This window comes from Tiliqua scincoides, chromosome 1 (genome assembly GCF_035046505.1).
Source record: "Tiliqua scincoides isolate rTilSci1 chromosome 1, rTilSci1.hap2, whole genome shotgun sequence".
Lineage (NCBI taxonomy): Eukaryota > Metazoa > Chordata > Lepidosauria > Squamata > Scincidae > Tiliqua > Tiliqua scincoides.
Window position 1 is genome coordinate 146,678,493 of NC_089821.1, and position 23,326 is coordinate 146,701,818.

The 23,326-nt window shown below is 43.7% G+C and overlaps 1 protein-coding gene across 1 annotated transcript in view; it reads left to right on the forward strand.

The window, feature by feature from the left end:
- Positions 1–18,712, forward strand: part of JAG1 (jagged canonical Notch ligand 1) — a 49,093-nt gene extending 30,381 nt beyond the window's left edge. Inside the window, exons 6-26 of the mRNA XM_066638960.1 lie at positions 446–576; positions 798–917; positions 1,551–1,664; positions 3,332–3,445; positions 5,012–5,125; positions 5,584–5,630; positions 6,220–6,393; positions 6,819–6,972; positions 8,233–8,397; positions 9,114–9,227; positions 11,295–11,408; positions 12,179–12,292; positions 12,377–12,493; positions 13,000–13,027; positions 13,712–13,797; positions 14,728–14,841; positions 15,256–15,365; positions 15,450–15,686; positions 16,554–16,685; positions 17,179–17,329; positions 18,175–18,712. Coding sequence (XP_066495057.1) covers positions 446–576; positions 798–917; positions 1,551–1,664; positions 3,332–3,445; positions 5,012–5,125; positions 5,584–5,630; positions 6,220–6,393; positions 6,819–6,972; positions 8,233–8,397; positions 9,114–9,227; positions 11,295–11,408; positions 12,179–12,292; positions 12,377–12,493; positions 13,000–13,027; positions 13,712–13,797; positions 14,728–14,841; positions 15,256–15,365; positions 15,450–15,686; positions 16,554–16,685; positions 17,179–17,329; positions 18,175–18,632 — 2,908 coding nt within the window. The 3' untranslated portion in view covers positions 18,633–18,712. The remainder of the gene's footprint in view (positions 1–445; positions 577–797; positions 918–1,550; positions 1,665–3,331; positions 3,446–5,011; positions 5,126–5,583; positions 5,631–6,219; positions 6,394–6,818; positions 6,973–8,232; positions 8,398–9,113; positions 9,228–11,294; positions 11,409–12,178; positions 12,293–12,376; positions 12,494–12,999; positions 13,028–13,711; positions 13,798–14,727; positions 14,842–15,255; positions 15,366–15,449; positions 15,687–16,553; positions 16,686–17,178; positions 17,330–18,174) is intronic.
- The last annotated feature ends 4,614 nt before the right edge of the window (positions 18,713–23,326 follow it).

Here is a 23,326-nt window from a genome sequence, read left to right on the forward strand (position 1 = left end):
GCAAAGGAGGCTCTGGTTCACTGGACTACGTGGTTTGTTTGCCATTCTGCTGAAGTGTTTCAAAACCCTTATATTCATGAAGATCCTTGGAGAATCCATTGTTCCTCCTGGCCCTCTCTTCTCTCCCCCTACCCATTTGTCAAAGCCCAGAGATTGATCTATAGTGTGCACCCACCCTCCCTGCCTCCCCTCCATTTTGTATGGGTTCAGAATAGCTTATTATTGTCTTCAATGGCACCACACTAGGCCTCCCACAACAGTTAATTCTTTTGTCAGAGGTTGGCTTTAGAGACCTTGGCAAATGTGCTAAAACTGCTGGTTTGCAATCGACCACCAAATAGGTGGTTTAAAAAACAAACAAATGCACAGCCCTCCAAGCTAGGGATTTTGAGTCACTGGTGCTTTATTTTTGCGGTAGTAATTCCCTACTCTTGTTTCTTTGAAGGTGTCAGTATGGCTGGCAAGGCCAGTACTGCGATAAGTGCATTCCACACCCGGGCTGTGTCCATGGCACTTGCAATGAACCATGGCAGTGTCTCTGTGAAACCAACTGGGGTGGCCAGTTCTGCAATAAAGGTATGCTAAAACCATTGGGGAGCCAAGTGTAAAACATTATGAAGGCTGGGTCAATGTGATTGAGGGTGGTGATGGGAGTAGGGCACGCACCAAGAAAATCCTCTTTGTAACTTGCTCTTTGCTCCCTTGTCTCTGTTGGAGGCTTGTGGCGTTGTCGAGTGCATAAAGCCTCCAGTATGCACCCTTTGGCTCTCTCTTGACACATTCCTGTTGTGTTGCAGATCTGAACTACTGTGGCACTCGCCCACCTTGTTTGAACGGAGGGACCTGCAGCAACACTGGCCCTGACAAATATCAGTGTTCCTGTCCAGAGGGTTACTCAGGACAGAATTGCGAAATTGGTAAGCCCTTAGCCAATTGCAAATGTACCATGGCCTTTTGGTTGTGTGATCTAGGGTATGCCAGGTATACTACAGGAGATGGGTAGGAGGGCGACAGTATCTTTAATAAGAATGGCGATGAAACAATTGCTTGCTCAACCTTTTAGCCAACTGCTTCATGTTGCATTTGATCACTGCCTTCGCGGGAAGGGGGTGGGGAATAGGATATCGTGCCTTGAGTTCTTGGTTGGATGTTGAAGCGAAAAACTTAAGTGGTGTCTTTGTATGTGACTTGCCTGTGTAGTATGTGAACCCACTCAATTTCAAAAACACTTGCATGATAACTGGCAGTCCTCTCCAGATACTTAGTGTATTGCCCCTTAAATCTGACGTTCAGGAGAATAGTGCAATTGGTAGGAAATGTGGCAGCTGTGACAAGCAAGTAGGAGTTGCTTGCTGTGGTGAAAGTTAATGGCCTCTTGATCAGAGAAATGACTCTCCACTGCTGAACTGATTTAAACAGAGCAGCATGAGAACTGGGCAGAGTGGTATTTCAGCCAAGCTCTGGGACTTTGATCAGGTGGCTGAAGTGATTGGGTGATAGCGCTTATTGCTTGCCTTGGCTAAGTGGATGGGGTCTTTCTCTTGCTGCAGCGGAACACGCCTGTCTTTCGGATCCGTGCCACAATGGGGGAAGCTGCCATGAAACGTCTACAGGATTTGAATGTGTCTGTGCCCCTGGCTGGGCAGCGCCAACTTGTACACTCAGTAAGTTAACTAGAATTTCCGACAACCAGAGCTTTAGAATCCATCAAACAGAATTGTTCTTGAGCTTTGCAAATGTGACCTGTGCAAGTTTGCACAAATGTGATGTGCAAATGTGACCATCTGACTGGTCACTACTGTGAGAATATTGAACTGTGCTGGCAGCTACTGACTTGAAAAGTTGTCCTCAATTTCTGCCACTTCGAATTCTCTGGAATGCACACTGGGTGCCCAGATTCTTTCTGATCTCAAGATGCTATACATGTATCTTGTGACTATAAAAACATGTCTTGTATGATGCTCTTAAAAATTGTGTGTGCTTTGTAGTCTTGTGCAATTCTCCTCACTGAGCACTCAGAGTTGGGTCATTGGTTCCAACCTCTATACAGATGAGAAACTGGAGAGGAGGAAGCCTGGCTTGGACTGAGTCACCGCTCAGCACTGCCTGATGTTTGAATAGTCTTATGTAATGCCAGCATCCTTCAAAGGCTATTGGGCCTGAATGTTAAATGGGAAGCGGATGCAGGCACTTGAAGTTCCTTATGCTGACTAATGTTAATACTGGTTGCTTTTGTTCTGGAAGCACAGTTCTGCATCTGACCCAGGCACCTCTGAGGTTTGATTCAGAATAGGATCTTTTGGAAGCCCATCTTCCTGCAGCCACTTACTTTCCCAAATCGAAAACTTAGTGGAGAGGTATTCACTGCAGTCCTAAGTCTTGGTATTTGAGGTTTGGATACAGATGTGCATCGTCACAACAGTGTTCCATTCCACATCAGGAAGCATAGGAATTGCATTTTTCCCATGGTTCCCCACATTGGTTCCCATGGTTCCCCACATTGGTAGACTCTGTGGGCCTAGAGCCTGAGACCTGTGGCTGCCCCCAAACCCTCTCTGCTGCTGTCCTCCCTTTTTCTTGGTAAAGAGAATAGTTCTGAAGAGGATGGACAGCAGGGATTGGTGATAGGGAATTCCTTGGTTAAAGCAAGTGCAGTTAGGCCCATTCAGAATCAAGCTGAGGGGATCTCTGCCATCAGTAGCTCTGATGGTGCAGTAAGTGGTCTGTGAGTGCTTTCGTGATTGGCCGTATTTTGTGAACAGCGAACTAGCCACCTCTTTGAAGCGATATAAAATTGCCTACTGCTTTCTTCTAAGGCAGGGGTGTTGCACATAAGACCCAAGGGACGAATGCGCCCCCCCAGAAGCAATTTATCTGCCCCCTGTTATAATTGAGCTCTCTCAGCTTGAAAATATGAACAAGATTTGCGCACTCTTTTGTCATTTGTAGCAGATGAGTTCCTACTCAAGAACAAAGTGCTTATTTCAGGCCATAGTCTTACTTAATGTCACTTCTGGCCCTCAGGAAGTGCCATTGCATGCTTTTCAGCTCACACTGAAACAAATTTGACACCTCTGTTCTAAGGTTTCTGTGTTGATGAACGAATGCCATCCGTGTGAATGCTGAAAAGTATTTGAAGAAATCAAAGCGCATGGTTTTGTTTCAGTTTACGAAATGCAGTTGCACTCAGTTTAACAATGTTAAGTCTGCCTACAGTGATTGCAAGGAAAGAAATGGAAACCAAGCGGGGAGGAATAACTTACTATAAAAGACCAGGTCTCTCACTTTGTTGTTTTAGCATGTTGGGTGACTGTGTCATCTCTCTTGGTAGATATTGATGACTGTTCTCCAAACCCCTGTGGCCATGGAGGAACTTGCCAGGATCTAGTTGATGGGTTTAAATGTATTTGCCCACCTCAGTGGACTGGAAAAACGTGTCAGATCGGTAAGTATAAGCTGCAGGTTTATAGCATTAAAAAAAAAAAAGCAACTGAAGAACTGGCCTGCAGAGGCTTTGGCTGTGGAGACACCTCTGATTGCAGGCTTTGCTCTCTGGAAAAGATTCTTATTCAAACCAAATGGGCAGCTACAACTGGCCCAGTAAGTTGTCCTACAGGTTGTTGTCCCACCTGTTGTCCTACAGGTGTTGAATTGTCTTTACCTTGAATTACCAGAATTGGGAACATTTATATTTTTAAACCCCAGATTGTTGTGGTTTCAGCTTATGGAAATGGGCCATTAATTCCTAAGTCGCTTGAACTGCTTGTTCAATCCCATTGTTGTGGTCCTCAGTCAGGGTATTCAGGGAACTTCTCCTCCCCTATGAGAGCATGTTGATGGGTAGTTCTAACCTATGTAGGTAGAACCAGGGGAAAGTGGCTACTGTGCAGGTAGCACTGCATGATATAAGGGGGTGACCTTGAATATGTGTCTTGGAACCGCTTGCTCTTGCCTTCTGTTTAAACAGCAGAAGTGTTCCTGCATGCTGCTCTTGGATTTGGGCAGTGGAATATGGGTAAAGTTTAGATGTGACGCCTGCAAGCCAGTTCAGATATCTTCATGTGGTGTTTTTTTTATTCTGTGGTGTAACTTTGCCATTCCCAGAGAATCAGCCCCACAAAGAAACTGGTCCAGCCTGATACAGTCTCGGCGTTCCAGATGCTCTTTCTGAGGCTGTAGTGTCCCGTGTTTGTTCTTAGTTGTTACAGTCTCAGAAGCAGCTTCCAGGAGACAGTGACTGTATCTGCGGAGGTGCCAAGTTATGTCATAACATTTCCATGTAGTCAAGATGGCACAGAAGAACATCTAAGTACCTGGCCTCTAGAAGAGGGCCACAGATTTGGGAACATTCTTGTTTGCCTTAAAATAAAAAGGGGAGCAGGACCTCACAGCCTGTTTCTGAGGCACAGAAGTAACCTTTAGAGCAATTCTTTCCCCATTCTCCTAACTGCTAACATGGGAAGTAGCCCCTGGTATCTCAAGTTTGGCAACAGCTTCTATAAGTTCATGGTATCTGTTGCGATGCATCCCTTGCTGATGCTTCCTCCAGTGCTTTTGCTGCCTCTTTTGCCAACCTTTGTCCTCCCTTTTCATCCTTGTGGGAAAGTTGCTCCATCTCCCCAGTCATGTTAACTCCTTCAGACTAGGGAGTTCACAGTTATCTTTCAAAATGTGAATGGTTTTGGCTCTCTGCATTCTCTAGGACCAAGCAGTGGCACATCCCTGGAAACTCTGAAATTCTCCAGTTCGCTTGCCACCTTCTCCCCCATCACTGTATTTAAAAATTGCGCTTAGCTTGTGACTTAGTTCCAACAACACACCGTAATTGGGAAGGAATCAGAAGGTCCTTCAGTGACTGACATTTTCCTTTTTCTTTCTTTCTTTATCTTGTTAATCCATTCTGTAGCAAACTTTCATTGATTTCTTTTTAAAAAAAAATAAGAGGATTGCTTATTTCCCCTCTTACAGTTAGTCTGCTGTTAACATTGTGCAATTCAATTTCTCTTTTCAGATGCGAATGAATGTGAGGGTAAACCTTGTCTCAATGCCAACTCCTGCAGGAACCTGATTGGCAGCTACTATTGTGACTGCATTGCTGGCTGGTCTGGCCAGAATTGTGATATCGGTAAGTGTGTGCCGGTAACTATGACTTCTTGAGTCTCTAAGACAAAGTGTCACTCTGTGTTGCAACACAAACACCAAGTATGAGGCATAGCTTTTTGGCATTGGCCAGCAAGGGAGGTGGGCAGCAGCTGATGTTTTGAGAAAGGGAGTAGTCTGTCAGGCATGAATAAGAGGCAATTTTTATCAAACCCATTAGTCTACAACGCAGCTATATTCAGATAAGGTGACTTGAAACAATGATGTGAAGTTTCAACTGAACTCCACTGGAAGAATTGCTGAAGGTTCCCACCCATTATAATAACCTTATCTGGAGGAAAGCATGCAGGAAACTTGACAAAGGGTTTATCTAGGGAGAGAGTTACAGAGCCACTTGAATTCTTTCTCTTGGCTTTGAATGGATGTGGCCTTCTGCAGGCAGGCTAACTGTGTGATCTCTGTGTTTTCTTTATTTATTTGCAGATATTGATGACTGTCTAGGACAATGTCAGAATGGAGGAACTTGTAGGGTATGTTGCGTGTAGCTAATATAAAGCAGGGGGTGGTCTGGTTGTTTTTTTAATAAATGCATAAATAAACAAGGTACCCTGTTGCATCTAGTGTTCCCCCAGAGAGGAGATCTTAACCCAAGCTGCTGTTCTTTCTCCTCCTCTTTCCCCACCCCCTGACTTGGGGCGGGGGGTGTGTGTGTCTAAAATCAAAATCTTGTTCATTGCATTAGGCATGGAAAGGCCTTAGGCTTGTGGAATCTACTTTTAGGTGGTAGTAGAACAAGGTTGACCAATGGGAGCTACCTGCAGAGTAGTAACAGGTGGGGGTAGAGCCAGTAATCTGCAGCACTCTATAGAATGACTTGCATACACAAGTACAAATGTAAATCATGTTGCTATAGCTTGGTAATTCTACCAGTTTAATTTAAAGGAAAACCAGTTACTTCTACTGTTAAAGCAGTTGGTATCCCTTGCTGATCTATTGCAAGTCATCCAGCCATCTTCCTTCTGCTGGCCCCTGGGTTGCACCTTGCACAACACGTACAAGCTTTGTATCTGTTGAAGGTGTCTAATGGTCATGCGTTCCTTTCGCCCTTTTCCCTTTTAGGATTTGGTTAATGGTTATCGATGTGTCTGTCCACCTGGCTATGCAGGGGACCACTGTGAGAGAGACATCAATGAATGTGCAAGCAACCCTTGTTTGAATGGGGGTCACTGCCAAGATGAAATCAATGGATTCCAATGTTTCTGCCCTGCTGGATTCTCGGGAAATGTCTGTCAGGTGAGGGCTGGTGAAATGCAAGCACCAGATAAAAGCACCTAGCTGTGCTTTCTCTGGAACCGGTGTACTGAATACCCTGTATTCAGTAAGCTGTGCTATGGGCATATTTTTTCATACCTCTGCTCTGAGTGCGTGGGGTTGAGTGGAGGGGGGAGGTCCTTGTTTAAAGAGTTCACACGTTTTAAATTAAGTTGCACTCTATCAAACTTCTGCATGCTGCCCGATAACCTCACCCCCCCCCCAAAAAAAATTGGTGCATGTTGTATTATGTATGTTGTACACAAGTAATTGAGGTAGCAGATAAAAAGGTCAGATTCTGTAGTGTTTCCTGCTTGTGGTAGTGGGAAGAGTAATAATAAACCCTTTGTTTTATGCTGATTCTCTGTTCTGACTTTCTTTTTTTCTCCCAAAACTATTGCATCTAGTTGGACGTGGATTATTGTGAACCCAACCCTTGCCAGAACGGGGCCCAGTGCTTCAATTATGAGAATGATTATTTCTGCAGCAACTGTCCTGAAGATTATGAAGGAAAGAACTGCTCCCACCTGAAAGATCACTGCCGCTCTACTCCATGCGAAGGTATCTTTAGAATGCCCTGTCGCAATATCAAGGGCGCACATTAAAAATTTCTGGGACCCGCTCGTTCCCTTGGAATGGCTAGGAACTGTGGCTCCCAGTTATGAGCGTATTCTGGTTTAGTACATTGAGGAATGAGATCTTGCATCTGTCCAACACTTGGGAATTTAATATATTCAGTTTTCGAGCTTCACTGCTATGTGATAGATGCTACTTGGCTTGGATGGATGCTTTGAATTTGACCATCGGGCATCCAGGGTCAGACAAATCTGTTCAATCATTCAGGAATGACCTTTAATGAAAAGGAAAAATGGAATATCAAGACGCAAAGCCTTGCTGGAAATCTGTGGGGGTAGAATATAATTTTTCATGGACTCGCCCGATCTGTGTCTTCCATGCTCTATTATTAGCCCCAGCCAATTTTTTTTTTGCGCTTTCTTGTGTCCCAGAACTCGATTTGAAGGAAGTGGAAATGTCAAAGATTTATCAGACTAATCCTTTGTCTTTTTGTAAACTAAAGTGGGTCCTTCTGGCATTGACTGTGCCACCAGCATGCTAATGGGACACCAGGCTTAAATTAAAAAATCTGTTGAAAAATTGACATTTTATTTATTTCCCTTTAGTGAGTACAACTTATTGTCCTCCTTAATCTGTTGTAAAATGTGGGGCTTTTTGAGAACCTGGAAGCTTTTCATCTCTCCTTGATAGGAACTCATTGAAAAGCTGGAATGCATTGGAGGGAGGGATTCTCGATATGCGGAGGGAGGGCAGGCATAAATTTTTGTGTGTGTAGGAACAAGCTTCCTATTCCTTTACACTAGAAACCAGGTCCAACTAAGGCATTTGTGGAAACCTCCTGTGCTGTCTGTTAGTGTGGGGAGGTGCTTAGTTTATAGTCATGGGCATATCTCTCTCTCTCTCTCTCTCTCTCTCTCTCTCTCTCTCTCTCTCTCTCTCTCTCTCTGTGTGTGTGTTTTAATCCATCAGTAGCTTCCTAGAATCCTACTGGACTGCCAGGTGCTGTGTAAGGTGCTGCATCTGTTTATCAATCACACACTCAATAGTCAGCATTTTGTACTGCCCCAGTCCAGTCCCTTCTTTCTCCAGTGTTAGAATGTGCCCTCACAAGGTGAAGAAAGGTGTTCTGTAAAGCCTCCTGATGCTCATGAGTGCATCCCCCTTTCTTCATCCCCCTTTCTTCAAATGAAACCTGGAGTGTCTCGGCAAAGGCTCACCTTTTGATGCTGTTTTCCTCTTGTGCAGTCATTGACAGCTGTACGGTAGCAGTGTCCTCCAACAGCACACCTGAAGGGGTCCGCTACATCTCTTCCAATGTCTGTGGCCCGCATGGCAAATGCAAGAGCCAGGCCGGAGGCAAGTTCACCTGCGAATGCAATAAAGGCTTCACCGGCACCTACTGTCACGAAAGTAAGATTTTAAGAGTGTTTGCCCCCCCCCCTTTTTTTGAGTGGAGATTTATAGCTGTGTCAAGTTCAATAGAAAAAGAAACTTCTTTGTCTTTGGAAGCAAAGGGCTGGCTACTGGGCACAAAAATTCTTTTTGGACTGCTCTGGACTCCGTCCCTCTGTTGAGAAAACTGAGACTGATGTTCTTTCAGCCTTGGGGAAGCTCAGTTTTAAGAGGCCTCTGCCCTTGAATGCGTAACTCTTTTATCAATTGTAGCATTTTAATATGCTATGTACAAAAGGCCTTTAGAAGTGTATGGTAAATTTACATTGGAGTGTTACGGCCAGTCTTAAGCTCGCTTCAAAGCATACTGAGATATTACAAGTCAGTTTGTTTTTATTAGCCTGGCCCACTTTATATCTCTTGGGAAAGGGGCCGTAGCTGCTTAGGAGAACGCATGTCTGCCTTTGCGTGCAGAAGGTCCCAGGGTTAATCCCTGGCATCCCTAGTTAAAGAATCTCAGCTAGCAGGCCTGGGAAAGATTTTCCTGAGACCCTTGAGAGCTGCTGCCAAAATAGATGAGAGTGCTAGGGTACTATGGACAAACAGTCTGACTTTGTATGCTCAGTTTGCCCAAGACCTTCTGTCAAAATAGGTAGAAATAAGATGTGTAGCTTTTTAGGGTGTGTTTGCGTGCATTTCCCCCCTTCCTTATGTCTTTTCTTAACTTACTGCAGACATCAACGATTGTGAGAGCAATCCATGCAAGAATGGTGGCACGTGCATTGATGGCATCAACTCCTACAAATGCATTTGTAGTGATGGATGGGAAGGCACCTTCTGTGAAGCAAGTAAGCCTATCTTATTCCTCTAGCTGAAGAGGCTGTGATGGACCTGTCAGTACTGGGCGGGGGGAGGGGGCTTTCATGCTGTTTTGAAGAGGCTTTCCACTTTTATCACCGTTCAGGGCGCAGTGTTGAAGCATAGTTCTCAAAAGAAGCAGGCGTGTGCTTAGTTAAAGGAAGAATATGCATTTTCTCAAGGAATACGACACCTGATGTCTGCTTTTTGGACCTTGATTTGGACCACAGGCAGACTACCGTACCTCTGCTCTTTGCTGCATTTGGAGTCTTTGCAGCATGAGTGGTGTGCCCCCAAACCTCTGTCCGCGTTGGTGATGGATGAATCTCTTTTTCCAGCTGGAATTGGATTTGGCAAATTGAATTATGGTCAGTTTCCCCAATATGGAAGGAAAGATGATTCCAACACCCAACCTCCCCTCACAAGCTCTCTTAACCTGCTCTGTCACCCTGGTTCTGCTTATCTAGTTTGACAGTGGTGGCAGCAGTCTTACCAGTCTCACAGGAAGGGATAGGAGCTGTCCAGTGACTGTTAGATGTGCTGCAGCAGTATCCCAGGAAATGCCATTTTCCTAGAGCACCCAAGTTGTTTATGTTGGGCACCCTAGATGCTGCGATTCCAGGGCTCTTGCAGAGGTGGAAGAACGTCTTTGGGTCTAATATTTTTCTCTTACAACACACTAGTACAAGATGTAGCCCTTCCATGATCAAAAGCCTTCCTGTTGGATCCAACCCCAAGCATTTTACATTGTCTATACTTGCATGCAAAGGAAGGCATTTGTACTCTAACGGTGGTGAGCAACAGAATCTAGAGAATCACTTGACTTTTTTTTCCTCCTTTGATCTTGCTTTCCTTATACCAGAGTCAAAAGTGAGAATGCTGTTAACTTAAGCCATCTAACGTTTTGCCCTGTAATACTGAAAATATTTTTTAAAGCGGAAAACCGGTTGTATAGTCAGGGGATCATGCGTTAGTCCTTCCCTGCTTGTGAACTGAGATCAGAACCTCTAAGGCAGCGATTTTTCAACCAGTGTGCCGTGGCACATTGGTGTGCCTACCTCAAATGGTCCACAAGTGTGCCGTGGAAGTTGGAGGCATGTGAGCCCCTTTCTGGCAGCATGGTGCGCCTTGTCAAATGTTCAAAAACTGAAGGTGAGCCCTGAATTTTAGCACCTTGTCAATGAGCCCTGAGATGATAAAGGTTGAAAATCGCTGCTCTAAGAGGGTGGGCAGTCTATTAACCAACAAGAGTGCCACTGAATAAATAGCCTGAAGATTTGAAATCCTATTATGTATATTAAATCCTAGGTATCTCCCTTTTTAGCCCTTGTTCCATCATTCAGTAACTGGGAATGCTGTAACCAGGTAAATGGGCAAGAGGAGCATGCTGGCTTACTGCAGAGCCACTATGTTCTAGAGCCGCACACCCTTCTCATCCCTTGATTCCATGCTGTTGTCTTTGAACAAATGAACTCGGGGATGCTAAGGGGCTATGGAGCATGTCGATGCTGGGTTGGGGTTGGCCAGTGCGTTCTCCTTTCCCCCTTACCTGGGTACATAATGGCTGAACAGGATCTATAACAGCTGAGCACGTCTAACGAAGAATGAATTTAAGAAGCTGTGAAGGCAATATCTTGCATGTGTGTGTTTGTTATGAGACAACCGTGTTTCTCTGATATATCTGCTTTTAGCAGCTCTTTCTCTGCAGTGCCTCAAGAAAGCAGAAGAGAGTATGAACTACTAGCCTTTGGCCTTGAAGCAGTATAATTACGTAATAAGGCCTTCTTTGCTTTCAGCTTAACTGGTATATTTTGTTCCAGGGAAACTGCAGTGGTGTTTATTGGCAGGAAAAACTGAAAGTGAGCAGTGGGGTAGAATGCAGAATAAACATGATAATGTCAGTGGTGGCATTAAGATCTTCAAGCACTTAATCCTGGCCTGAGACTGGAGGCCAAAAAGAGGGACAGAACATGCATGTGGATAAAGTTGGCTCTGAAATGTGTCATAGTTTCTGTGAGTGCTGCTTTTTAAATTGCCTGTCTTCCCATGTCTTGCAGATATTAACGACTGCAGTAAAAACCCTTGCCACAATGGAGGGACATGTCGAGATTTGGTCAATGATTTCTTTTGTGAATGTAAAAATGGCTGGAAAGGAAAGACTTGCCACTCACGTGAGTTGGTGTCTGTGTTTGCTTCTTGAGGATGCCCTACTTTGGTGATGGTGCCAAAGTTCATAATTGCTCTGTTTGGTAAATGAACTAGACAGGCTTGTAAGGCTTGCCTGTGTTTTCAAATAGAGCCCCATTTGCCCCCCTCCCTCCTTGGATCTTCCCAAAATGCTGGCTGTGATTCTGCAAGTGTGGTGTCAGCATTGGGCGCATCAGGCACCCAAAGCCAGCTGCTTGGTAGGCAGACTCATGGAAGCTATTAAATGCGACTAGCACAGTGTGCTGTGACAACTCCAAATGCTGACGTGCCATTTAGCAAGCAGTACCGTGCTGTGTGGACAAAGAAACTGAAGAAATGCCCAAGCCTGCTTGCACTCTAGCATTTCCCTTCTCCGCAATATTACTTATGCATGCGCTGTCAAACCATCTCGGGCTCCCAAGGACCAGTGATAACAATGAACCTATAAGCTGTACTGCTGGCATATGTGAATCAGCATCATGAATTGGCAGCTATGGTCTTCAGAGATTTCTTCAGAGATTGTGCAGAGCCTTACAGTGGTGGCTCTGGAGTGCTTGGTGGTGAAGTAATCACCGAGATCTGGAGAACAAAGCCACACAGGGCTGTAGTTCCAGCTGCTCTGCTTACAGGGAAGGCTGGTTAGGAGATTTTTTTTTTTTTCTAAAGCTTGCAGAAAGTTTGGAAATACTGAGCCAACTCTAAATTGCGCTGATGGCAGTTCCCTGTTGCTGATCCTTGTTTGAACCTTCCGCAGGAGACAGCCAGTGTGACGAAGCCACTTGCAATAATGGAGGGACATGTTGTGATGAGGGAGATACCTTCAAGTGCATGTGCCCTGCAGGCTGGGAAGGAGCCACTTGCAACATAGGTAAGTGTCTGTGATCTGCAATGACTGAGCATTTAACTGCATTTTTGAGAATTTAGTGGCAAGCATTTTGTTTCTGTCTTACAGCCAGGAATAGCAGCTGCCTGCCAAACCCCTGTTACAATGGTGGTACTTGTGTCGTTAGTGGAGATTCTTTTACATGCGTCTGCAAAGAAGGCTGGGAAGGACCGACTTGCACTCAGAGTAAGCTTCTTGTGCCCGAGCTCTTCCCAAACAGTATTTGATGAGAAAACTGGTGTTTTGGTTGCCCTCTGGGATTTGAGATTGAAACCAGAAGGGGAAAGCTGTTTGATGTGGGGTTTTAGCATCACCTGAATCATTTGGCTTTAATGACACTGTGGGACGGAGCTCTGACCTGGGCATGAGAAAGTTGCAAATGAGATAAGTGGAGACAGATGTGGACTGGTTCACACTGCTGCTTCCCCTGCAGCCACGCTGCGGCTACTCTTCTTTCTCTCCAGCAGTAGCCTCCACCTGTTTTAATGCTATTTTCTTCTGGATGGAGTTCTCATCCAGAAGAAAAGTGTCGTACAAGGATTGCCTTCTCATGTGCATGTTGGGTTTTGTAGTCTAGCTAAAATGCATTTGGGAAAGGGGTTTGCAGAAATCCCATGGTTAGGCAGAGAATTCAGTTTTGCTGAGATTTGTGGGTTTTAACATGCATCTCTTGCATTTTTTTATCTCTGCAGATACCAATGATTGCAACCCACACCCTTGGTAAGCAGCATGACCTGGGATTGAACTGGGCTTTTGACGATTTCTCTGTGCCCCAAGCATTTTGATTATATATTAAGGCTGTATCTTGGCTGGGAATGGCACTTGTTTGGCTTGAGGGAGCTTTTTGGGTAGAAATTTGGCGGGGCAGGGGATTGAAAAGTAAAAAAAAAAAATGCGTGTACATTTTATTTCCTGGATCTTTTAATTATTTCTGTGGATCTTCTATCCAGTGCTCATTCCCCCTCCTCATCAAACCTCCATTCTATTTAACTCAGTTCACTTGTTTCTCCTCCAACAAATAAGATATTGAAGGCCCAGATCCTATCCAACCTTCCAGCTCCAATGCTGATGCAATACATCCCCAAGCTCAGGGAACAAACATCCCCTGATCTTGAGGAGACCTCTGTGACTCTTCTCCCACTGCAGGAGGCAGCAAAGTCCCTTGCTGTGGCTGCATCAGTACTGGCAAATTGGATAGGATTGGGCTCTGAGTTTAATTCTTCCATCTCATCAGGTTACACATCTGAGTATTTATATTAAAGTTAAAGTAATACAATCATAGTGGTTCCTTCTGTAAGGTTTATGGGTCTTCTCCTCCTTTATAAATGTCACCATGCATTTTTGAAAGAGGGAGGAGCTCATACTGCACTGAATGAACAAAGATATTTTCTCTTCCCTCGGCAGCTATAATAGTGGAACGTGTGTGGATGGAGACAACTGGTATCGTTGTGAGTGTGCTCCAGGTTTTGCAGGCCCAGACTGCAGGATAAGTACGTGTTGCAATGATTCCACCTAATGTAATATTTGAACTGGATGTATAAAATATTGCTAATTTGCAAGTCTCCCCATCTGTATTGCTTGGCCATGGCCTGACACAGAATCTGCTCAAATCAAAGAGATTCCCTTGGAAATCTCTGCCCCCCAGTCATATGTCACCAATTTTATGGAAGCCTCCTTGAAACTAGTAGGGCCAGCCAGTTAGAACTCACTTTAGCCCTTCTGAGACTTGTTGACACAGCTTCCTTTTCTGTATTAGCCTTCCAAGGAGTCTCAGGTGATTCTGAAACCATCTCTTTATGTCTTTTCATCTGAGGGGCGACTTCCTGTGAAGTGGAAGTACTCAAAATAAAGTGTGTTGTAATCAGTAATCATTTCTACCATCAGATCCTGAGATGGTGTAAATGCTTCCCTGTAATTATTATTAAATTACAGGTAGGAGGACACTTGCACTTAAAGCAATAAAAAAAGTCAGCCAGGAAAATAGAGTGCCATTCATGCCAGCAGTGAAAGTGGAGATGGTTGCTATGTTGGAAGGGTATATATGGATTTGACCCTTCAGCATAAGTCAGTGGTAGAAAGTGTGCTTTTCATTGAAAAGGTCCCAGGTTTAATCTCTTGCATCTCCATTGAGATCTCAGGTGGAAGGCTACTAGGAAAGGCCGTTGCTTAAGCTGGCATAGACAGCTGAACCAGTGGTCTCACTTCCTGTCCTTAAGCAAAGGAACATATGTTCATCAACAACAGCATGTGACTTTGGGTTTGGAGATTCAGAAAAGCTGTGTGGTCTTGGGTACTAACTTATTTAAAATGAATGAATACACTTTGAGCAAAGGTCACAACTTCAGGTAAAATGTTCATGGTACATTCATGTAGCCTGTGATAATGAATTGTCTGGGCTTTCCCCTTTCTTGCACACCCAGATATCAATGAATGCCAATCTGCACCCTGTGCTTTTGGCGCCACATGCGTCGATGAAATCAACGGGTACCGTTGTATCTGTCCACCTGGTCGCAGTGGTCCAAGATGCCAAGAAGGTACGCTCCAGCCAAATAGTTTACATGGAGGTGGTAGTGGCAATATTTATATATAATAAGCATTTAAATGTATGTTTATCAAAGTGCCCTCCTGTCCCTTTCGAGTACCTGTGTGGCACAATAGGTGCTAATGTTAGTTGGCAGAACTTGATGTCACCTTTTGCCATTTGCAGTCTCTGGCATGTTTTTGCTTTTCCCTATTCAGTGCATAGAAAGAAAAGTGAGAGTGTGCAGCATTGTTAAAGATCTAGAGAATTGCAGCATTTTTCAGTACTGGAGCTAAAGGCACATAGAAGGCATCTTACAGTTCTCTTTAAATCTCCCACTGTCTCTAGTGTCTCCCATGTCATTTGGGGGTTCAAGTGTCTGCCTGTGCAAATCCCTTAACTGTGTTCTTCTGTCTTCACCTTTCAGTTTCAGGAAGGCCTTGTATAGCCAGTGGGCATGTTATTCCAGATGGCTCTAAATGGGATGACGAATGCAATAGCTGTCAGTGTTTGAATGGAAAGGTCACTTGTTCAAAGGTAAATCCTAAATCTTTTCAACTATCTTGTTTGCATGGAAGTGAAACAAAGAGCCCAGCACCAATTGTGTTTTATGTATTCTAGGTCTGGTGTGGTCCAAAGCCTTGTCAGATAACCACCAAAGGTCACACTGAATGTCCCTCAGGCCACACCTGCCACCCAATTAAAGATGACCACTGCTTCGTGCATCCTTGTGATAACTTGGGTGAATGTTGGCCTTCAAATCAACAGCCAGTGAAAACCACATGCAGTTCTGACTCTTATTATCAGGACAACTGTGCTAACATCACGTTCACTTTTAACAAAGAGATGATGATGCCAGTAAGTAATACTTCTCTCTTATGGGGGGGGGGAAGTTTAGCTCTGTGATACAGCACATATTTTGTGTGCTGAAAGTCCCAGGTTCAGTCCCCAGCATCTTCGGGTAGAGGTACTATCTGGAGATGCTAAATCTCCAGCGTCAGGTCTGTAATCTCTGGAGAGCCACTTTGGTCATTGCAGGCAACACTTTGCTAGATGGACTGGTGGTCGGAGTTGATATAACAAGCTACTTGGTTTATCGTTGGATAGAGGCCTGTATTTTGCAAAGAAGGCAGACAGCTCAGAGCAGCAAGTACCTAGTGAACCTGCCTGTAATGTATAACCTGACTAATATCCACAGTCTGAAAGAGAATGTATAAAGGCTTTTATTTCTTCACTGCATTTTTATATTACCCTGGGTAGCACTTGTGAGCCATCTCGGCATATCCCCTCATCAATCCTGTGAAGTTGGCTAGGGTAAAAGACTTGATTTTCTTGTTCACCCATAAAGCTTTTTAAGTGATCTTTGGCATCATCGTGTCTTTCCCATACCCAAACCAAACTCAAGGCTTCTTTACAGAGAACACTTTTTGAATGCACACTTAAAAATGAAGACTGTGATTGCAACACACTCAACAAGCACACTTCATGAAGATGCATTATTGGAGGAACTGTGATTGGGTGCGTCCCCTAAATGAGTGTTTAACTGGCAGAAAACCTGAGCTTGCCTTTGTCTGAAATGGCCCTCGCTCTTTCCAGTGATTCTGTACCTCCTTGCCAAATGGCAATATGGTTTCTGCTAGAATGGAAAGATGAGGTGTGTCACATAGTTGGCAGCCATGTATAATCCTCCCACATTCTCATAGGCGTACCTGTGTTTTCTTACAGGGTCTTACTACTGAGCATATCTGTAATGAGCTGAGGAATCTGAGTATCTTGAAGAATGTCTCTGTCGAGTATTCCATCTACATCACCTGTGAACCATCCCACCTGGCAAACAATGAAATTCACGTTGCAATTGTAAGTATTGCTTTTCGTCGCACATTGTCAAATGGCACAGCTTACTGCTGTTGAGTTATGTGACTAGGAGAGGGTATTTGTTTGACATTCCAGCTGCAGAGGGGATGGTCAAGCTCTCCCTTTTGTGTTGATACAATGTAATTAATTATTTGCAGCTCTGACAGGTTTTAACCACCTTGAGCTTATTAATGGACTGGCAAAGTATACATTTAAAAAAGTAATTGGTGCAGATGCTGCCTTAAATGAAGTGATATTTTCTTATGGAAGGCTGGCTTATCTGTGTAATTGATAGGCTTGATGCTGGCACTGAATAATGAATGGTTCCTTTTTCTGCACATCTGTACTGGTAGAAGTGCTTGCTTTTTCTGTCTTGGGTTTGGGCCAAATGAGTTTTATTCTGTACTCTTCTGAAAGCTGTTTAATCCTCTCTGCAGGTTATATTTTAAAAAGTATGTTGTCCCTAATAGTAAACTGTAACTTTTTCTCCTCCTAGTCTGCAGAAGATATCCAGGAGGAAGACAACCCAATAAAAGAAATAACTGATAAAATTATTGATCTTGTCAGCAAGCGTGATGGAAATAGCACACTTATTGCAGCAGTTGCAGAAGTCCGGGTCCAGAAGCGACCAATTAAAAACAAAACAGGTAAGCCTTTGAACAAAGGAGGATAAATGACTGGGTCATTTTCCCTTAGTAAAAGTTCTTGTGTGTATACAACATTTGATTTAAAAACTAACTTTATAACTATTTGCTTATATAGGAAGATGTTTGTTTGTACTTTAATGAGTGGCTTGAAATGACTCATGCTTCCAGCCTGCTGTAAATGTTGAAATTTGTTTGTCATAGTGTCAATGACTTTATTATTTTGGAAGCGTAAAATTGAAATGATGCCATGGGGAGAGTAGATGCGGTTCTCTCTATATGTGAGCAAGGAGAGTTAACACTTACAAACAAATGCCATCCCTTGGCTGAGATAGTCTGGATGGTCCTAGTCCAGTGCTCCCAAACTAAGCCATGACTTCCTGGGGTGCCACAGAAACCATCCAGGGGAGCCACAGAATCTGCATGGAAAAACCCACAGCGCTATACAATGTATGATTGGATTGTAACTCTAATGCGGAGATGCAGCCAATGGCCCAATAGGTCAAGGGAGCTGCCAGTCAAAAAAAAGTTTGGGAACCACTGCCCTAGTCTGTTTCCTAGTCCCATTAGGACACGTCAACAGTCTTTTAAAGCAAAATATCAAAATCAGAAATCAGGGTGTGGAGCTAGTTACTGCTGAGATGAGGAAGATCCTCCATGCTTCAGATCCTTTATTTCACACCGTCAACCCCGAAGCAATCATCTCTATATAGCTTTGTTATAAATTTGAGAAAGAATATGCCTCCCTTAAGTGGCTGGAGTGGTGTGTCTTTTTTCCTTATAGCAAACGAAAATGGTAGCATTGAGCAACTTTGGAGGCATGTTAATGGGTGTGATTTGTCTTCCAGATTTCTTAGTTCCGTTGCTGAGCTCCGTTTTGACCGTGGCTTGGATCTGTTGCCTGGTAACGGCCTTTTACTGGTGCATTCGGAAGCGCCGAAAGCAGAGTAGTCGTACCAACACGGCGTCTGATGACAACACCACCAATAACGTGAGAGAGCAGTTGAACCAGATCAAGAACCCCATCGAGAAGCACGGCGCCAACGCTGTGCCCATCAAAGACTATGAAAACAAGAACTCGAAAATTGCCAAAATAAGGACACACAACTCCGAGGTGGAGGAAGACGACATGGACAAGCACCAGCAGAAAACCCGCTTTGCCAAGCAGGCAACGTACACTCTGGTAGACAGAGACGAAAAGCCACCCAACAGCACTCCCACAAAACATCCAAACTGGACAAACAAACAAGACAACCGGGACTTGGAAAGTGCACAAAGTCTAAACCGAATGGAATACATTGTATAGCAGACAGCAGGTGCTGCTGGGCAGGGCCTTTACCTATCAAATCAAGGCAACTCGGAGCTTGTAGTTCTTAAAACAGTTGTGTAATATTTTGAGTCTAAGGCTATTATTTGCTTAGGATCCCTGTGTTAATTTAAGTTTTGACAAGCTGGCTTACACTGGCAATGATAGTTGCTGTGGTTGGCTGGATGACCAAGGGCTGCATTTCACATCTATGCAAAACTAGTCAAAAGTGCCCCAGGGTCAATTCAGCTGCAGCTGATGCATCCCAGAAAGGTTTCAGAAGGTCTTGTGCAGCTTTATTTAGCTTTCTTCCTGTAGCAAAATCTTTTTTTCCTGATTTATACAGTCTTAGGGGGGAAAAAAATATGCATTTTATTTATTTATTGAATTAGAATTCTTTTGTATATTGGTTTTATGGTGACGTACAACTAGTTCTGTATTTGAAAGTGCCTTTGCAGCTCAGAACCACAGCAACTATCAAAAAAAAGTTTATTTATTTTTTTATTGTATTTTTTGTTTTGTTTGGGGGGGACAGAGGGAGGGGACGGGGGGACTTCTTGTCAGCCGTTGCTGGTAAAAAAATGAAGAATTGAGAGGAAAATGTGTCAAAAGTAGAAGTTTGTATAGTTATGTAAATAATTCTTTTTTATTAATCACTGTGTATATTTGATTTATTAACTTAATAATCAAGAGCCTTAAATATCATTCCTTTTTTATTTATATGTATGTGTTTAGAGTTGAAGGTTTTTTCATAGCATTGTAAGCTTATGGCTTCTTTACTTTTTGACTTATTTTTGTTGTTACATGTTGCCTACATGCCAAAATCTAAGGTGTTCTGAAAATCAGTTGTTTTTTTTTAAACCATAGGATGGGCTTTCACGCCTTGATGCTGGCTATTTGTACAAAATGTCAAATGCGTGTTGTCTGGATTTTTGTTTTTTTTTTTGGAAAACACCTTCCATAGTATCACTTAAGACTTATTTTGTTAAGTACCAGCTGAGGCAGTTTAGAACTAGATTAGAATTTTTCTGGGCTGCTTTAGACAAGGGTTTGGGAAAGAAAGGATGACAGGCAGATAATCTGCTACAAAGCAGTTTAAGGGAACACAAAGGAGCTATAAACTTCTGTAGATGAAATGTGAGAGATGTGAGTGGTTGCATGTAATTAAAAATATCGAATTAGTGTGTGAAGTTGGAAGCACCGAAATCTTATTTTGTAAACTCTTGATTTTTTTCTTTCCACCATGAGTAGGTAATGCTGAACCACTTGTAGATTTGATTTCTTTTCTTTGTAATCTACTGTATTTAGAAAGTATTCTAATAAGCTAGTTGTTGAATACTTGAACAGTAGAATGTCCAGTAAGATCACTGTGTAGGTTTGCCATAGATTCCACTGCCCGCCTTAAAAAAAAAGACAAAGTGAGGAAATCAAAGTGCTATTACAAAGTTGGAAGATCAAAAAATATGAAAAGGCTTAAAACTTGGTAATCTCAATGGGTTGACCACTGAGATCGTGAGGCTATCTTGTATGGTAATATTAGTGTTACATGAACATTAAAAATACATCTCTGATGTGTTATTCCTGGCAATAAATCTTGAAAAAATATTTATTAAATTTTTTTTGTATAAAAACGGCGTGAAGATTGAACTTCATTGAGATGCTTCCAACTTGAAAGTCATCCAACAGCATCTTTCTCTCTCTTAGTGGGAGTAGCTACAGTCTAGAACAGGGGTAGGCGATGTGCAGCGATGGACCCATAAAGCCAGCCTTTGATTTGTATGGTTGGCGAGATATGAGGCCTACTCCTGGTCCAGAATGGGAGCTTCTAGGGCTATAAACTTGAATTGGCTGACTCTGGAGTATTCTTGCGTAAGTGAACAAGGCTGCTTCAGTGTAACTATACTGAAAATCAGTTTTGGAAGCGATGGTGGTTAAAGCTCTATTTCATTGTAATACAAACAATTGTTTTTTTAGGGTTTTTTATTATTACCCAGCAAGCTTGCACATGAAAAGAGCAAATGGAAATGGCCTCCATTTCTGTCTCTAGTGGCCTTCAACCTGGTTTCTCAATAGTCTTGCAGCTTGAGGACAACTTATTATATGAGTGTTTTATCTTCCAGCATAGAACTCTAGGTATAGTATACAGGTGGTATCCAAGCACTTGGCTTCAGCAAGGTTGGTGTATTATTTGCTTTGGGACCATGCCCTGGGATTGTACTGTAAGGATTTATTCATGTGGCCATGCTCTTGAACTAAAAATCCCCAACTCCAGCCAGTGCATACTGTATTATGATGGGAAGTGCTGGGCTCTGCCATTACAAGAGTGTTTGAGCTTCTCCCTTCCAAATGCCTGTTCCTGGCCTTGAAGCTTCACTTGGTGTATCTGAACTAATTCTGCAATTTTGAACAAAGCCGCACTGAGGACAATTTCTAACTTCAGCCCTCTCCATTCCTGTTGCACACGCATGGAATTAAGAATTGTGATGGGTAGCAATCTTGGCACCAAGATTGCTACCAAGGTCATGGAGTTTTGAATTTCTAAAGATGGTCGCCTGCTCTCCTTTGCCATTCTGGTGCATCGTCTGCATGTTCATCCTGCTTGCTCAAAGATTAAGGCCAAAGTCAGGTTGAACCATTAAGAAGTAAAGGCAGGCCAAGCATGTAGGCTTAGTCTGAAAGGTTACACATGACTCTGTATACTGTTGAAAATTTTTGAAAAGCTTGCTTTCAGTGTCGCTTGGAATGACTAAATGTTGTGAAAATATTGAAGCAGAGAGTCTGCATGCGAGATAAGCAAGAAGTATGCAATGCATTGGAAATGGCTTGGGCTTCCTTTTCAAGTGTTCATTCAGTACTGTCATAGTGCCCAATGAGAGTTCCCCAAGTAACATTTTGTTGAATTATTTCTACTGTATTTCTCCTTTTTGTTTCTACTGATAATCCATTTTAATACCTGAACACTTAGGGACTTCCGTGCTTTATACCAGTGGCATTCAAAGTTACAACCACTACGTGCCCGGGATGGGGTCCCCATCCACAATATGCGTTGCTGGTGCAGAATACTCAAACTAGTATTCACTATCCGAGCTCTTAAATGCAACAGCTTTCACTTAAACAAGCTTACCTATAAGAACAGCCCCACTGGATCAGGCCATAGGCCCATCTAGTCCAGCTTCCTGTATCTCACAGCGGCCCGCCAAATGCCCCAGGGAGCACACCAGATAACAAGAGACCTCATCCTGGTGCCCTCCCTTGCATCTGGCATTCTGGCATAACCCATTTCTAAAATCAGGAGGTTGCGCATACACATCATGGCTTGTACCCCGTAATGGATTTTTCCTCCAGAAACTTGTCCAATCCCCTTTTAAAGGCGTCTATGCTAGACGCCAGCACCACATCCTGCGGCAAGGAGTTCCACAGACCAACCACACGCTGAGTAAAGAAATATTTTCTTTTGTCTGTCCTAACCCGCCCAACACTCAATTTTAGTGTTTACCTGTTCTGTTTCAGTCAAAACAATATTGCCACCCCATTCTTTGTAAATATTGAATGAGTTTTGAAGGAGGACAGTTGGGGGGGGGGAAGGAGAGAAGATGTTTTTAACCATTTCCCTTGTACCATTTTGGCCATGGACAGCCCTATTGTGAGCTGCCCAGCTAGCGGGGCAGTACTGAAAATGGCTGCTGCTGCATCCAGCGTGCCCCAGGCAGTTCCCACTGCTGCCTCAGGAGAAGGATACTCTTGTCCCTTTCCCCCAGGTAAAGCGAGTAGCCCTGCACAGGGGCTACTCAATTCTATGAAGACAGGGAGGCTCAGGATCCAGTGGAGCTTCCCACCTCCCCGCTGCCAGGCAGTCTGTGCAACTGCTGAGTGGCAGAGCTCCACTGGCACTAGCCCAGCACTGGATTACTGCTGGCACTTCATCAGTGCTAGGGCCTGCAAACATGCCTTATGGCATGTTTGCAACAGTGCGTGCCAGCGGTGAGCCGACACGCACCGAATAGGATTGGGCCCTAACACTTCCATCTCCCCTTAAAGCTGCTGAGTAGACAAAGATGGGCCCAGTATGTACACCAATCTCTTATTCTTCAAGTGGGGGGTAGCAGCCAATTGATCATGACGTTGAAAAGGGTGCTTGAGGGGCATAAAATGCTCCTGAAAACTTCCACCTCTTTCCATTTAGTAATTCCACTGCTATGATTTTCCCTTTTGTGGCAGTTTTTTTTTTCAGTCTGTGTGTTCCTAGCCAACTGGGGATTAGTTGTGCTACTCATAGATCTCCAGGAGGACATCGCTAAGGGAATTTTGCTCATTCCAAAAGGTGGAAGGAATGTATACCTGTGTTGCCAATCCTGTTTGGGGGATGCACCTTTTGAGCCATCCTGAATAATGGCCCCATTTCAGCTGGGCTTTAGTGATGCTAAGTTCAGCAGGGACTAGTGCGGTAATGCTACCTCTTAACATTGAATTGTAACACCTAGAGCTCACTATGCAAACCGTCAGTCAATGTATCTGCTTGAAGAAAAGGGACTACACTTGCAAAATACCCAGAATGTTGTTCAAACAATTTAGATTACTTTCCCTTTGGCTTAAGTCAGTTTCCATGCGTCCTCCATAGTAAACAAGCTTCAATTCTGTGATGTATGGGAGGCCTCTTGGTGTGTTTCCTGGCTGGCTTGGGATCTGAATATTAG